Source organism: Neoarius graeffei, chromosome 3 (genome assembly GCF_027579695.1).
Source record: "Neoarius graeffei isolate fNeoGra1 chromosome 3, fNeoGra1.pri, whole genome shotgun sequence".
NCBI classification, from domain to species: domain Eukaryota; kingdom Metazoa; phylum Chordata; class Actinopteri; order Siluriformes; family Ariidae; genus Neoarius; species Neoarius graeffei.
This window is the reverse complement of record NC_083571.1, coordinates 36,331,811-36,345,942: the sequence shown is the minus strand read 5'-3', so window position 1 is coordinate 36,345,942 and position 14,132 is coordinate 36,331,811. Positions and strand designations below refer to the sequence as shown.

Genomic DNA, 14,132 nt, shown 5'->3' with positions numbered 1-14,132 from the left:
GGTGATTTCTCTCATGAAACGACATCCACAAAATATCTGCAGATGAACTTAATTTGCAGTGTTATTACAAAACATGCCCAGAAGCGCAGCGCCGCGCCCCCTCCCCCCCTCGTTTTCCGCTCCGGAGCCGCTCATCCTCTGCGCTCCGGGACCTCCCACTTTACAAATTAAGCACTGCCTACAAATAAGTGTTCAAAATAAGAGGAACATGTATTTGTCTCTTAAATCCAGGCCGTTCCCTGTAATCTGTAACAACGGTTGGAGAAAGTAATGGCAAATAGTGAGTGCACAAACCGTAGAAGGTAAACTGTACACAGCGCCAGGGCAGTGTGATGGTATGTCTACTTTTAGATTGTGTTAGCTTATCAATGAACACACTCGTCACTCGATGAATTTCACGTCTTTACGACGGATACTTAAATGTGTGTTAGGTATTATTGTTGCAGTCTAAGCAGTCATTGTAGCAGCTAGATGAGCGAGAACCGAAAGGGTCTGTGCCATAAACTGTTATTTCTGTACGGCGTTGCTAATGTGTCGTTACTGTTATTATCTCTCCCTCTGCTCGCCCTGTAAATGCCCTACGTCGCTGGATAGCGAAGGTATTTTCTGCATCTCGCTCCTTTTTCTTGTATGTTCTCCGTTTGTCGCCTTCCTTGCATTCAAACCAATTCGAGCCGAAGTCCGCTACATGTCCAAAATGGTGGTCGCGTTTACGAAGGTCACGTGACTGAAAAGGGTCTATAGGAGCCTGGTGAGGGACTTTGCTGTGTGGTGCAACAGGAACCATCTGCAGCTCAACACCTCGAAGACCAAGGAGCTGGTCATTGACTTTGGGAGGTCCAGACCAAGGTCACGACCAGTTCTGATCGAGGGAGTCGAGGTGGAGGCTGTGAATTCCTACAAGTACCTCGGGCTGTGGCTGGACAGCAAGCTGGACTGGACTTGCAACACCAATCACTTATACAGGAAGGGACAGAGCAGGCTATACTTCCTTAGGAGGCTGCGGTCCTTTAACATCTGCAGGAAACTCCTGTGGATGTTCTATCAGTCTGTGGTTGCCAGTGTCCTGTTTTACACCGTGGTGTGCTGGGGGGGGGGGGGGGGGGGGGGGGGGCAGCACATCCAAGAAAGACACATCCAGGCTGGACAAACTGATCAGGTGGGCCGGCTCTGTGGTCGGCATGAAGCTGGACTCTCTGGTGACGGTGGCAGAGAAGAGGTCTATGGACAAACTATTGAACATCATGGACGACGCCAGTTACCCTCTGCACACCGTCATCAGCAACCAGAGGAGCCTGTTCAGTGACAGAATGCTTCTTCCCAAGTGCAGGACGAACAAAAAACTCCTTTGTCCCTCACGCCATCAGACTGTACAACTTCTCTCTGGGGGGGAGGAGGGGTAACAGGAGGACAGAGGACGGGAAGGAGCAGTAACCTAGCCTACCAATAAGCAATACCGGACAACGTGCAATATAAATCAGGGATGCAAACGGCACGCCTTTTGGCAGATGCCGCCTTTTTCACGGCTGAATCGCGCAGATCCGATTTTTTTTTTTTTGGGGGGGGGGGGGGGGGGGGGGTTGGAGTGTCTGATTATAATTTCATCAAAGTAAATTCTGTATATAAGCAAATGCCGTTACAGTCCATGAAACATAGGAAGTATAAGTATGAGAAGAAAACAGTAAATCAGAAAGCTGTGCACTTTTGCGCAGCTTTCGCGCAAACGTGCACAACTTTCTGATTTACTGTTTTCTTCTCATACTTATACTTCCTGTTTCATGGACTGTAACGGTATTTGCTTATTTAGTAATTTTAATACAGAATTTACTTTGAAATTATAATCAGACACTCCAACACCCCCCCCCCCCCCCCCCCCAAAAAAAAATCGGATCTGCGCGATTCAGCCGTGAAAAAGGCGGCATCCGCCAAAAGGCGCGCCATTTGCATCCCTGTATAATGTGCAATATAAAGTGCAATATCTTTCCTGCTTCTCCCCCCACACACACTTACCCTAACCCCCCTTTCCCCCCTCCCCCATATCTTATTCTTTTATATTTGTATATGTAAATACTTAATTTATTTTAATTTATCTAGAAGTTCTCTCTATTTCTTTTCTTTATCTGTAACGATGCTGCTGGAATCTTAATTTCCCAAAGGGATCCCTCCCAAAGGGATCAATAAAGTTTTATCTAATCTAATATTTTTCCACAGTTTTTATATCGGCATGCTGACTGCGTCTTAATCCTGTGCAAGTTTGCACCGTGGGTCAGAGAGGACTGAAATTGAATCTGTGCTGTATGTCAAGCATGTATAGCATATTTGACAATAAAGTTGACTTGACTTGAAGTGCAAGTTGTTTACAGCACGTGCGTGCTATCTGATGCACGCGCCAAGGTGCGCAGGTGTGACACTCTTACACGGAATTAGTACAAAATTAATGTAGATATAAATATCTTATGCCAAATTATTATGGCATGTTACAAAAAATAAAGAAAAAATCTGAGTCCTCATCTCCAATTTTCAAGTCCTAGTCATCAGTGCTCAAGTCCGAGTCAAGTCACAAGCCCTTAAAATTAGGGCACGAGTCCTGGACTCGAGTACTACAAGCCTGTGCGTTTGTATATCTCTTTACACACACACACCTCTAATCATTAAAAAAAAAAAAAAAATTGTCTCAGACACACATCACCTGCTGACGCTCACCTGGCTGCTGTCGATAACTGGTTCTCCTCTGTCGTCTACCAGAGGGCTTCCTGAGGTTCTCTCAGCCCCGTGCATCTCTTTAACAGGAACAACAGGAACAACGGGCACCGGGACAAACAGCTCCTTCCCCGGGCTCTGCTTCTTAGCCTCTTTACCCCCTGTAGTGATAGCAGGTGGGGCAGAAGCAGAAGAGTCTCTGCTCTTGTTAGTGTTTACGTGCAGCGGAAGAAAGTTGAAGGGTTTCCTGGGTTCGGAAGAAAGCTGCCGCTGGTTGTTGGCTGCAGTGACACGACCCTGGGAGTCGCTGCCGATGCTCCTCTGTGGACAAGAATAAAGCGACATTTCAGCTTTTAAAACCCCAAAACATGCCAGAACATCTCCACACCCATGATGCATGTTTCTACACAGCATATTTAAACAACCTTAGGACTCCATCTTGTAGGATTTCATTTCGTTTTGTAACTGATATCACTGTAAGCGTTATGGTGTGTTCGGTTCTGTCTTGTTCTTTATTTTCTATACATATTACAAGCATATTATAATAACCTCCTTTTATATATATATATATATATATATATATATATATATATATATATATATATATATATATATATATATATAAAATTTCCGAAACAAACAGCTATTTTACATCGACTTGATTTTCCAGAAAGCAGGAAGTGAACTGCTCACACCACATTTCTATTATGTTAAAGTCAGGACTTTGACTTATTCATTCCAAAACATTAACTTTCTTCTTAAACCATCTTTGGTAGAATGACTTGTGTGTTTAGGGTCATAGTTTTTCTGCATGACCCACTTTCTCTTGAGATTCAGTTCACATACAGATGTCCTGACATTTTCCTTTAGAATTCACTGGAATAATTCAGCATTCATTGTTCCATCAATGACGGCAAGCCATCCTGGCCCACATGCAGCAAAACGGACCCAAACCATGACACTACCACCACCATATTTCACAGGTTGGCCAAAATTCTTATGCTAGAATGCAGTGTTTTCCTTTCTCCAAACACTTCTTATTAAAAACAAAGTTCTCTTTTGGTCTCATCCATCCACAAAATTCTTCCAGTAGCCTTCTGGCTTGTCCATGTGATCTTTAGCAAACTGTAGCTGTGCAGCAATGTTCTTTTTGGAGAGCAGTGGCTTTCTCCTTGCAACCCTCCCATGCACACCATTGTTTTTCAGTGTTCTCCTGATGGTGGACTCATGAACATTAACATTAGCCAATGTGAGAGAGGCCTTCAGTTGCTTAGAAGTTACCCTGGGGTCCTTTGCGACCTCGCCGACTATTACACGCCTTGCTCTTGGAGTGGTCTTCGCTGGTCCATTCCTGGGGAAGGTAACAGTGATCTTGAAATCACCTCCATCTGTCTGGTGGAGTCCAAACTCTTTAGAGATGGTTTTGTAAACGTTTCCAGCCTGATAAGGATCAACAACTCTCTGTGGTCCTCAGAAATCTCCTTTGTTCCGTGTCATGATACACAAGTCAGTTAAAAAGAAAGAAAGAAAGAAAGAAAGAAAGAAAGAAAGAAAGAAAGAAAGAAAGAAACTTATGGATACAAACTAATCAATCAATCTATATACTGAAGGAGTCCCTTGACCAATCAGATTTAGTCACCTGATCCTCTTGACGAAACAAATTTAGTACTTGTGCCTTCTTTGTTTTGTTAAGTCACTCGAGTTCCTTTTTTTTTTTTTAAACCTATGGTTTGTATTTATAGTGTTTAAAAAACATTTCTGTCAGATCTATACAGTATCTAAAAATACCTGTTAAAAAGTAGTATAATACTGCAAAACTAAGTATAGAGAAAAACATTCAAAAAGACTTCAGAAGGTTTAAAAAAAAAAAAAAAGAGTAAATAATTTTAAAAAGTTGCAACAACCAAAACAGAGACAGCAAGTTTTACTCAAATTGCAAATAAACAAATAAAAAAAAAAGAACATTTTTAAAATACTTTCCAAAGTGCTTTAATGAAACTTTTTTCCAACACAAACAGTTATGCCTTAAAATTTGAAGTGCACAAGTTGCCATGGTAACAACTTGATTTTGTCTCATCTTCATCTTGTGAACGCATCATCTGCACGCATCATCTGCAATTTTCATGAATCCCGGTTTATTCCCCTGATTTGTAAATGAAAAGCAACTTTTTTGTACATCATAACACTTGGAGGTGTAGAACACGCCACTCTTCATCACACAGGTGAGGTGTGTGCTTTACCTCATCCAGGTCAGTGAAGTTGATGCGCTGGCGCAGTCGGTCGAGTTCGGCCTGATCGGGAACAGACATCTGTGTTGCGTACTTGACATGAGGAAACGAGTGCGGCGTTCTCGCTCGCCTACGCCCCGCCCCTGGCGTTGACTCCGGAGATATATCGTTGGTCAGACGGCTCTCGGACACAGCAGAGAGCTTCTTCCTGTTCTTCTCTGATGACCTGTTCGCCTTTTTCTGCTGGATACCCCAGTCCTGGAACCAAATAGATAAATAAATAAAAATTAAAAAACAAAATGGAAAAAACAAAAGACTCATTAATTTTAAAAAATTAACCAATCGTCTCAAAAATGTTTATCATAATATGAACCGAGAGAGAGAGAGAGAGAGAGAGACCATATTATTGAGCCGGTCTTCCAGGCTGCCATTGCTGATGGTCCAGTTATGCAGCTCCTGTGCGTCTGCACAGTCATCAAACGGAGCTCCGCCTGTCGCCATTTTATCTCCTCAGCGCTGACTGACACACACACACACACACACACACAGTTAAACACTCCTCTTAGTATCCTATCTCCTAAAGCAAACTGTACAGCAAGTCTCTCTGACCGCGAAAGTGATCAAATATCACACAGTAACTTAACACCTGAAGCTCAGGGTGTTTAACTGCTGGTTGTGCAAGTACATAAAATTCCTTAACACACGCGCGCGCACACAGAAAGAAAACTTTATCCAGAGTGTTACTCCATTGTATGACTTCACTGTATAGCTCTATTGTACAGCTTTCTGTATAAACAACTGCAACATCTCACTGGGTTTTTCCATCATTTTAATGTGTGTGAAACTTCAAAATCTAATCCAGTGAAGTATTTGGGCTCTTCAGACCAGAGATGCACCGATTGACCGGCTGCCGATCGGAATCGGCCGATTTTCACGTGATCGGCCATGACCGGCGACCGGCCGGTCAAAATTAAAATATGCCGATTTTCTGCCGATCAAAACTTGTGTATCACATAGAGATGAAAGTGGAAATACTCGTAATTCGCAACTAAAAGGCTGCAGCTCCACTGGCAGCTTGAACATGCTTTCTAGTCCGATTGTGTTGCGCTTGCGCAGAACAGTGTCAGTCCTGCGCGCCTAACGAGCTCCGGTGCGCGCGCCGTTAACAACAACGAAATTCACTATATTTGGATATCCACATATAGTGAAATTATTTTTGTGCCAGATATTGGATGTGAAAAGAAGAAAACGTTTGTGGTTGTGTGAATTTCCCATTACAGGAATGTTGGCCTATTACCAAACATCTAGTTAGATTTGTACAAAGAGAGAAAGAAAAAAATGTCTTTTTGTTTGTTTTACAGCCTTGGTTGCACTTGATTCCATTGGAAATTACTCTACAAATACACATTTGACAAAGATGATAGAATGGCTATGGTATAAGTATGACTGGAAATTATTTTTGTATTTTGATACTGAATGAAGAAATGGGTTGTTCTATAAGGCACAAGTTTTCAGATCTAAACAGGCTTATGAAAGTGTGTTCCATAGCAGTAGGCAAATAATATATGAGGGGGAAGTTGGTTTTGTGCCAGATATTGGATGGGAAAAGAAAAAAATGTTTGTGTGAATTTCCTATTTCAGGAATTAATGTTAATACCAAACATGAAGAAAGATTTTACAAAGAACAATGTCTTTTTGTTTGTTTTCAACCTTTGAGGTGTTAAATTTATTACTGAAAATCTGGCAGAATGTTCTATTAAAGAAAAGATAAAAAGAAAATAGTCTGTGTGTGCTGTGAAGTGGTTTGAAAAAATGAAATCGGAATCGGCCAAAATCGGTATCGGCAGGTCACACTCCATGGAAAATCGGAATCGGCCCAAAAAATTGCAATCGGTGCATCTCTACTTCAGACAGGATTAGATTTCTGGATATGTCTAATGAAGAATGAAATCAGAAGATTTGTATGGTAATTCTGGTCGATTCATTGGGGATAAGCGATCTCTGTATAAATCACATTGGTGGGCCTGTCTTCAGCATGTACTACAAACTTCATTTTAATACACAATGATTTGGGGTGTGGCCATGCTTGATCACAATATTTAGTGTGGACACTCCCCTAAAACCCCCACAGGAGTCCTATCCCATCCCACCCCACCCCCCAAATCGCCTACATTTTTGTTGTTTTGTCTTCAACAGGTGACACACAAACAAACAAACAAATAAATAAATAAATAAAAGGAGTGCGCTTCCTGGAGTGCGTCTGTACTAAAGAAAAGCGCAAAAAATGTCTTTTGGCACAGGATATGATGCAATCCCATTGTTTTCCATGGGCGCTTTTAAAGTGGCGCACCACCACGTTATAATTCTGGCCCGCCACCCTTCCTTTGGCCAAAAAAATAAATACATTTTTTTTAAAAAAGTAACTTCATCAGTATACACCATATAAATCGTAAAGTATTTGCTTTATTATAATTTTGTAACCATTTAACACGCGGAAGGCCATTAAACGAATGCATACGGGGCTACCTGAAGTGGCCACGCGATTGCAATAGAAAACCATCCGGCCAGCAGCATACAGATTGAGACACAGAGCTCTGCAGATTGAGGTCTATCCCTGCGTTACACTACACTGACACACAGTAACGCTGGAAGCTACAAGCTGCAGCTAGCCAGCAGCTAAATAACTTTTCGGTGTGCACACGCTTGTCGCATTACTGTGCAGCGGTTACGCTTATCTATCGTCTTTTCTGACCATACACAGTTACAGTAATCATATAACAGCACACAGACACACAATTAAGCTCAGATCTTTTATTTTACGTATCTGTGATTGTGTAGGCGAGAGCTGCATTCTCCCGTTGCTTCACTGTGGTTGTTTACTGCAGGACTTCCGGGTTCCTGGGTCAAAGGACCCATACTACGGAGGCCAGGGTGGCTTTGTAGTGCCAGTCTCAGGCACGCACACCAGCTCATGCATGGATTGGAGTGGTTTCACCCAATTAACATTAATTATGTGCATTGTAAAAAATGTATGCATTTATTGTAATTGGGTATTTTGTTTATGCATGGAAGTTCATTTATTTTTCACACACACAAAAAAATATAATTAATTCAGGGATACGCAACAGGCGCATCAGTCTCAACTGAAATGTCAAATGAGTCTCACATTGATAATAAAGATGATATGTACAGTAAGAATGTGTTAATTTTTTATAAAATAATTTTAACAATGATTTAGCATTTCCTATCCATTTATTGGCCAGTCACTGTCAAAAAAGCCCAAAGTCCATCAGCTTCAGGGGGACTCTTTGTCCCTGGACTCCGTTGGGAGCCTAGATGGCCCCCAAACCCCCACCATCACCTTTTATTTTTGAAAAGTGGAGAAACCTGAATCCTGACCAACATGTCTACAGATATTACCTGGAGTTATTTTACACAGTGTAAAATTCTTAACATGACAGACTCGGAGTAAAATCCCAAGTAATAATTACATTACGCATCTCAAAATGGAAAACTAATCCTGTCTGAACAGGACTACAGTCTGTTATTAAGAATGTACAGAGCATGTTTATGTTAGTATGATATACTATAAACCTCACTTTGTCAATATTTTTGTAAATGAATCCCTTTCTGTAGATTACTACATTGAGCACCCTATGTAGTGCACTTGTTGTAAGTGTGGCTATTCAGGATTGGACCATATCTAAACTTAAAAAAAAAAAAGATTTTTTTAAAAGAATTAAAGTTTTACTTTTATTAAAAGTATTTTAAGCACACAAGCAATATAATTACTATAAATTAAGTTATAATAATTACTGTTAATCTAACAGCAGACAGTAAGTTCTTTTATTATGGAATGGTTTATTATCAAATGTCAAAGGTGCTAGGAGTAAATCTTAGTTCAAATTTCTAGTCAAAAAGTTTTATTTGAAAGTCTGAGACAGGAATCTAGTCATTTTGTATTTTATTATTTTTAATACATCTCTCTACTTACCTATTGATACTATTTTAATGGTGCTATTGTAATACATTACGTGTATTTTCTGTAATGGAAATAAGTACATGTACTTTCTTGGGTTATACTTGCCAACCCTCCCGATTTCGGCAGGAGGCTCCCGATTCTGGCCTCCATCTCCCGCCTTCCGATAGTATTTGTTAAAAACTGGATAATCTCCCGGTTTGGGGAAATCCCTAGCGCCAAGTTAAAAATACTCCCGATTATGTCCAATCAGAATCGTATGAGAAACACTGGTGACGTCAACTGATTTTTAACCAATCAACGAACAGAACGACAGTCACTTCCGTTATGTAGGATTCACCCAGACTGTCTGACATTTTTTACAAGCAGTCATTCATCATGGCCACTAAACCCAATACCACACGGCAAAAATATGAATGCAAATACCAGGTTGCATGGGAGAATGAATTTCCATGGATAAGCAAATGCTCGACCAGCCAGTTACACATTTTAAGGTAAAGATACTTTAAATCAGAATATAATGGACATTTTAGTGTGAAATTAAACTAGTCTTCCGTTCCATTTCAGAAACAAACTGTACAACTTCTAAAGTGTTTAGTGAAATTTTGCATGACAGAGAATTTGTTTGGTGAGTGTATTTGAATAGTGTGGTAGTGTATTAGTGCCATTTTGAATTTATGTTTGAAAGTTTACAAGTGAATTATCTGGAAAGTGATTGATTTTGATAGCGTTTTGAAGTTTTAAGTGAAATATTACTAGTGAGTGTATTTTGGTCGCACTAAAATTTTGCGTTCGAGTGAATTTCTTTGTGGAGTATATTTTGATAGTGTGGTAGTATTTAGAGTGCCATTTTTAAATTTTGTTTGAAAACTTTCAAAGTTTGCAAATGAGCAAATTCTTCTGATGCATTCCAATAGGATTTCTAGTGCTTTTTAAAAATTCTGTTGGAAAGTGTTTAGTGAGAGAGATGCATTTTAGTAGTACTAAGACAGTGCAGTATTTATTTAATTGAGTTGTTACTATTTTGGTCAAATCTTATTAAAATTGAATTTATATATATATTATAGTTCTCTGTATTCTTACATGAGCTTACAGAAGGAAAACACCTTTGATGCAATCCAATAATACTTTTCACTGTGACTATTTTAAGAAATTATAAACATTCTTCGAAAGCATCACTTGTGTTATTTTCTGTGGGTCTCTGTATGTATACAATATTCAGGCATGAGATTTTTCAGCTAAAAATCTGATTTAAGACTTCCCTTTCTTCTTCTTTTGGCTGCTCCCGATTAGCGGTCGCCACAGCGGCTCTTTCATCTCCATTGCTCCCTGTCTTCCACATCCTTCTCTACCACTTTCATGTCCTCTCTCACCACATCCATGTATCTCCTTGTTTGCCTGGTAGCTCCATCCTCAACATTCTTCTTCCAACATGCTCTGCATCTCTTCTCAGGATGTGCCCATACCATCTCAGCCTCATCTCTCTTAGCTTAATTCCCAAGCTCTCCACATGTGGTGTCCCTCTGATGTGCTCGTTCCTTATCCTGTCCAACCTCCCATCGCAAACCTTAACATCCTCAACTCCGCCACTTCCAACTTTGCCTCCTGTCTCTTCGTTAAGACTTCCCTTTCATTGTTATTATATTAAAATTCAAGACGAGTATTATTTCCAGGGCTCGAAATTCACGGTGGTCCAGTCGCCCAAGGCGACTTAATTTGTCATTTGGCGAGTAATTCCTGTCACTAGGCAGCCCGGCTGGCTAGTTGAAAATAAAAAATATATATGAAGCGAAGATTCAGACTAGGGCTGTGCGATATATTGAATATACTCGATATATCTCCGAAAATTCTGTGTGAGATACATATGATTATTATATCGTAACTATCGAGTATTTTATGGTCATCTGCCGACTTGCGTTTGTTTCATGTTTGTTTAAAACCTTTTCCGGTGGTTTTCTCCCGGTCCCTCAGGCAGTAACGTGAAAGGCTGCCTAAGGGTAAAAAAAGCAATAACGTCACACACTCGCCAACCAATCCCGGACGACATCTAGGTGCTGAAAGGAACTTGCGGGAAGATTTCCTAGTTTCGGTTTACAGCGCTGACTCAGTTCGTGCAATCGCTGGTGTTGCATAGGCTACTGTGTAAGCTCTGTCAATTTCAGCGACAAATTAAAAATGGAAGCAGACGAATTGGTTCCTAAAAGAACTAGTAAGGGGTCAGTCATCTGGCATTTTTTTGGATATCGCGAGGAGGACGTGGAACAGCAAATGCCAATTTGTAAAGCGTGCAAAAAAAAAAAAACAGTATCAAAATACTCGGGTCTTGAAATAAATGCACATTAGTCATGAACAATGGTAACTACTCTCGTGTTATTTTTGACAGAAGTAAAATTCATACATGAACAAATTTTGGCGAGTTGATTTTCTGTTTGGCGAGTTACTTTGGAAGGTAACTAGTCTGGCTGGCTGGTGAAAAAATAAATTAATTTCGAGCCCTGATTTCAGATTTTTCACTCTGAGCTCTCTCATGCCTGATACATGAATCCCATAACCTAGAGTAATTGATCGAACAATATCAACAATTCAAAAACTCTTTAATTGTATAAATTTCAAACGGTTTGCAATTAATTAGGATCCACTGTTTTTATCATTTCAACTGCGCATCAGACCCTCGGCCAATTGAAAATGTCTTTCACGCACTTTTCTCCCTCATGAGAATTTTGAAAAGTTGGCAAGTATGTATTATTTGCACTAACATTTTAATATTGAATAAACAAATCAAAATTGTGTATAATTACCTTACATCCACGCTGTGGGAAAAGTTTTGAGCGAAAATTAAAACTAACTTCGAGTGAAAAAGGTGAAATAACCTGTGATGAAGTTGGCAGAGACTCTGAGGTAAAGTGAGAGGAGGCGGGAGGGGTCAAGCACCACTGCCGCCTCACAGACTCACTTTCCCGGGTTAAACTCCCACCACTCCCCCTCTCTCTAGCTTTTGTTTTGTTTTCACTGAGTAACCATTTTGATTTGTAAACTAGAGCCGTAATTTAAACTGCTGTTTCTTCGGACGTAACTAAAACAAACTGAAATAAAACCCACCCCTTCTTTTCTCCTCAGAAGGTTTAGCCTCCGATGCTAACCTTTTCACCACAGCTTTCATAGCGTGCGCATGCGCATCCAGGAAGCAACAGATGGCGCGAGGCCCCGTTGCCACGGCAACCTTCGTCACCCCGCGAAAACATACCCAACTGTCGCACGTGCAGTGACACCATCACAGGTTTAATATGGGGAAAGAAATGAGCTGGGTTGGTTTTTTTCCTTCTTCCCCATGTTTATTTACTTTAAAAAAAAAACACACACACACACCACACTGATGATCAGGTGAAAGAAAATCGACAAATAATGGAGGGATGACATGACACACTGATAACAGGAAAATACATTATTTTCCTGCAGTTTTAGGAAGGAAGCACTCGTACATTTTTAAGTAAAGATTCCTTATACACAATTTTAAACGAACCCACACACTGAACTGATGGTGTGTTTTTGATTTCTTGCCTCGATAAGTCTCTATTTTCAGCCAGAACGTTTCTGAGAACTAAAATGAAGCAGATTCTTCAATAACCCCAAGGCCAAATTTAACATTCCTTCAATTATGTGAGGAAAAACAAAGTTCTAGCGAGCAAGTTAGCGTTCCTAGCAAACTAGCGACTCTTAATATTCATTTCAAAGTGTATAACTAGTTACAAAAACCCGTACACGCTTCGATATAATCAGAAAAATATCCGTAACCCTGAATAGCAAAGTCAGTCACTGAGTCACATCCAAATTCCTACACGCCCCCTAGGCACGCGCACTACAACAAGCTGTGAACTAGTACGATCCCGCTCCCTACCTAGTGCGCTCCGTGGCCATTTAAGATACAGCCGTTATTTCTAACCAAAAGCAACACTATGACGCTTACCGAAGCTTAGCTAACAAGGCTATTTGCAAAAATAATACATTACCTTCGAGTTCCCGTGTATGCCCAGTTTGTTGTGTAGTGCACTCGCTACCGAATAAAACTTCCACAAGTTTATTGCAGTGAATAATTTGACAGAAATTGTCTGAAGAAAGAGCGTCGTTTACTGAGCGGCCGCGTCTCAACGCGCCGCCATCTTTCTTTCTCCACACAGGTCCGCGGAGTGATCCCGGATTCACAATATTTCCCAAATTACAACACATTAGAAAACAAATATTATTTGTTATTTTTAAAATAATATTACATTAATGTGTTTTGTCTGGAGATGCTTTCAAATTCTGGAGAAAATCAGTTAAAACGGGTTAAAATCAGTGGCACTAGTTGTTTACGCGGATGTAGAGAGGATCAAGGTCAGTGTGTAAAGCTCCCCCATAGGAAACATGTAAAGTTGTGGAAGATGTGCCGGTAGATCCTGAGGTCGATGGTGGTGATAAAAATCAAAATATGGTGACATTGTCACCTAAAATGAACATATTTTTCACACTATAAAAAATTATATCAGGATCCATCTTCATACTTTAATATTCTCCCCAGTCCTGTTTTTAGACCCAGAGTTTGGACTTGGGTGTCTACTCCAACACATCTATTTAACTTATCTAAAGTTTTACTCCATCCATCCATCCATCCATTATCTCTAGCCGCTTTATCCTGTTCTACAGGGTCGCAGGCAAGCTGGAGCCTATCCCAGCTGACTATGGGCGAGAGGTGGGGTACACCCTGGACAAGTCGCCAGGTCATCACAGGGCTGACACATACAGTGCGTTTACATGCACATCCAAATCGAGCTACTGTCGGTAATCAAGCTAAGGGTCCCAGCAGGGGTGCCAGAGAAATCCAATCCTACATGCACACAAGGAAATCGAGCTATTGTGTGAGGTACATTGTGCACCCGAGCCACAGGTGGTGCTACACGCCCCATCGTGTTGGTACACTTCGGTTGTCATCATGAAGAAGAGCTATTCAAGAGTATAAACAAAGTTATCAGTTCCGTGTTCACAAGAAGAACGACGACGAGGACAGCAACATCGAGAGAGAGAAGATGGACAACAACAAAGCAGCTCAGCACTTGTTGAACCGCTTGTGGTCTCGTCACTTCCGGAAGGGGCAGTGCTGAAGTAATGGCCCTTTTCCACTACCCTTTTTCAGCTCACTTCAGCCCAACACGGCTCACGTTTCGACTACCTCAGAGCGGTGCGACTGGGCT

General features: G+C 40.8%; 1 protein-coding gene across 7 annotated transcripts in view; it reads right to left on the bottom strand.

Annotated features, from left to right (window-relative positions):
* pcm1 (pericentriolar material 1) overlaps nucleotides 1-13,077 on the bottom strand; it is a 49,533-nt gene extending 36,456 nt beyond the window's left edge. For 6 of the 7 annotated variants that reach the window (XM_060916752.1, XM_060916758.1, XM_060916755.1 and 3 more), the window contains exons 1-4: nucleotides 12,915-13,077; nucleotides 5,328-5,448; nucleotides 4,941-5,186; nucleotides 2,704-3,021 (exon numbers count right to left, since the gene is read on the bottom strand). In XM_060916752.1, coding sequence (XP_060772735.1) covers nucleotides 2,704-3,021; nucleotides 4,941-5,186; nucleotides 5,328-5,429 — 666 coding nt within the window. In that variant the 5' untranslated portion in view covers nucleotides 5,430-5,448; nucleotides 12,915-13,077. The remainder of the gene's footprint in view (nucleotides 1-2,703; nucleotides 3,022-4,940; nucleotides 5,187-5,327; nucleotides 5,449-12,914) is intronic. The other variant, XM_060916753.1, reaches the window with a different exon arrangement.
* Nucleotides 13,078-14,132: the final 1,055 nt, after the last annotated feature.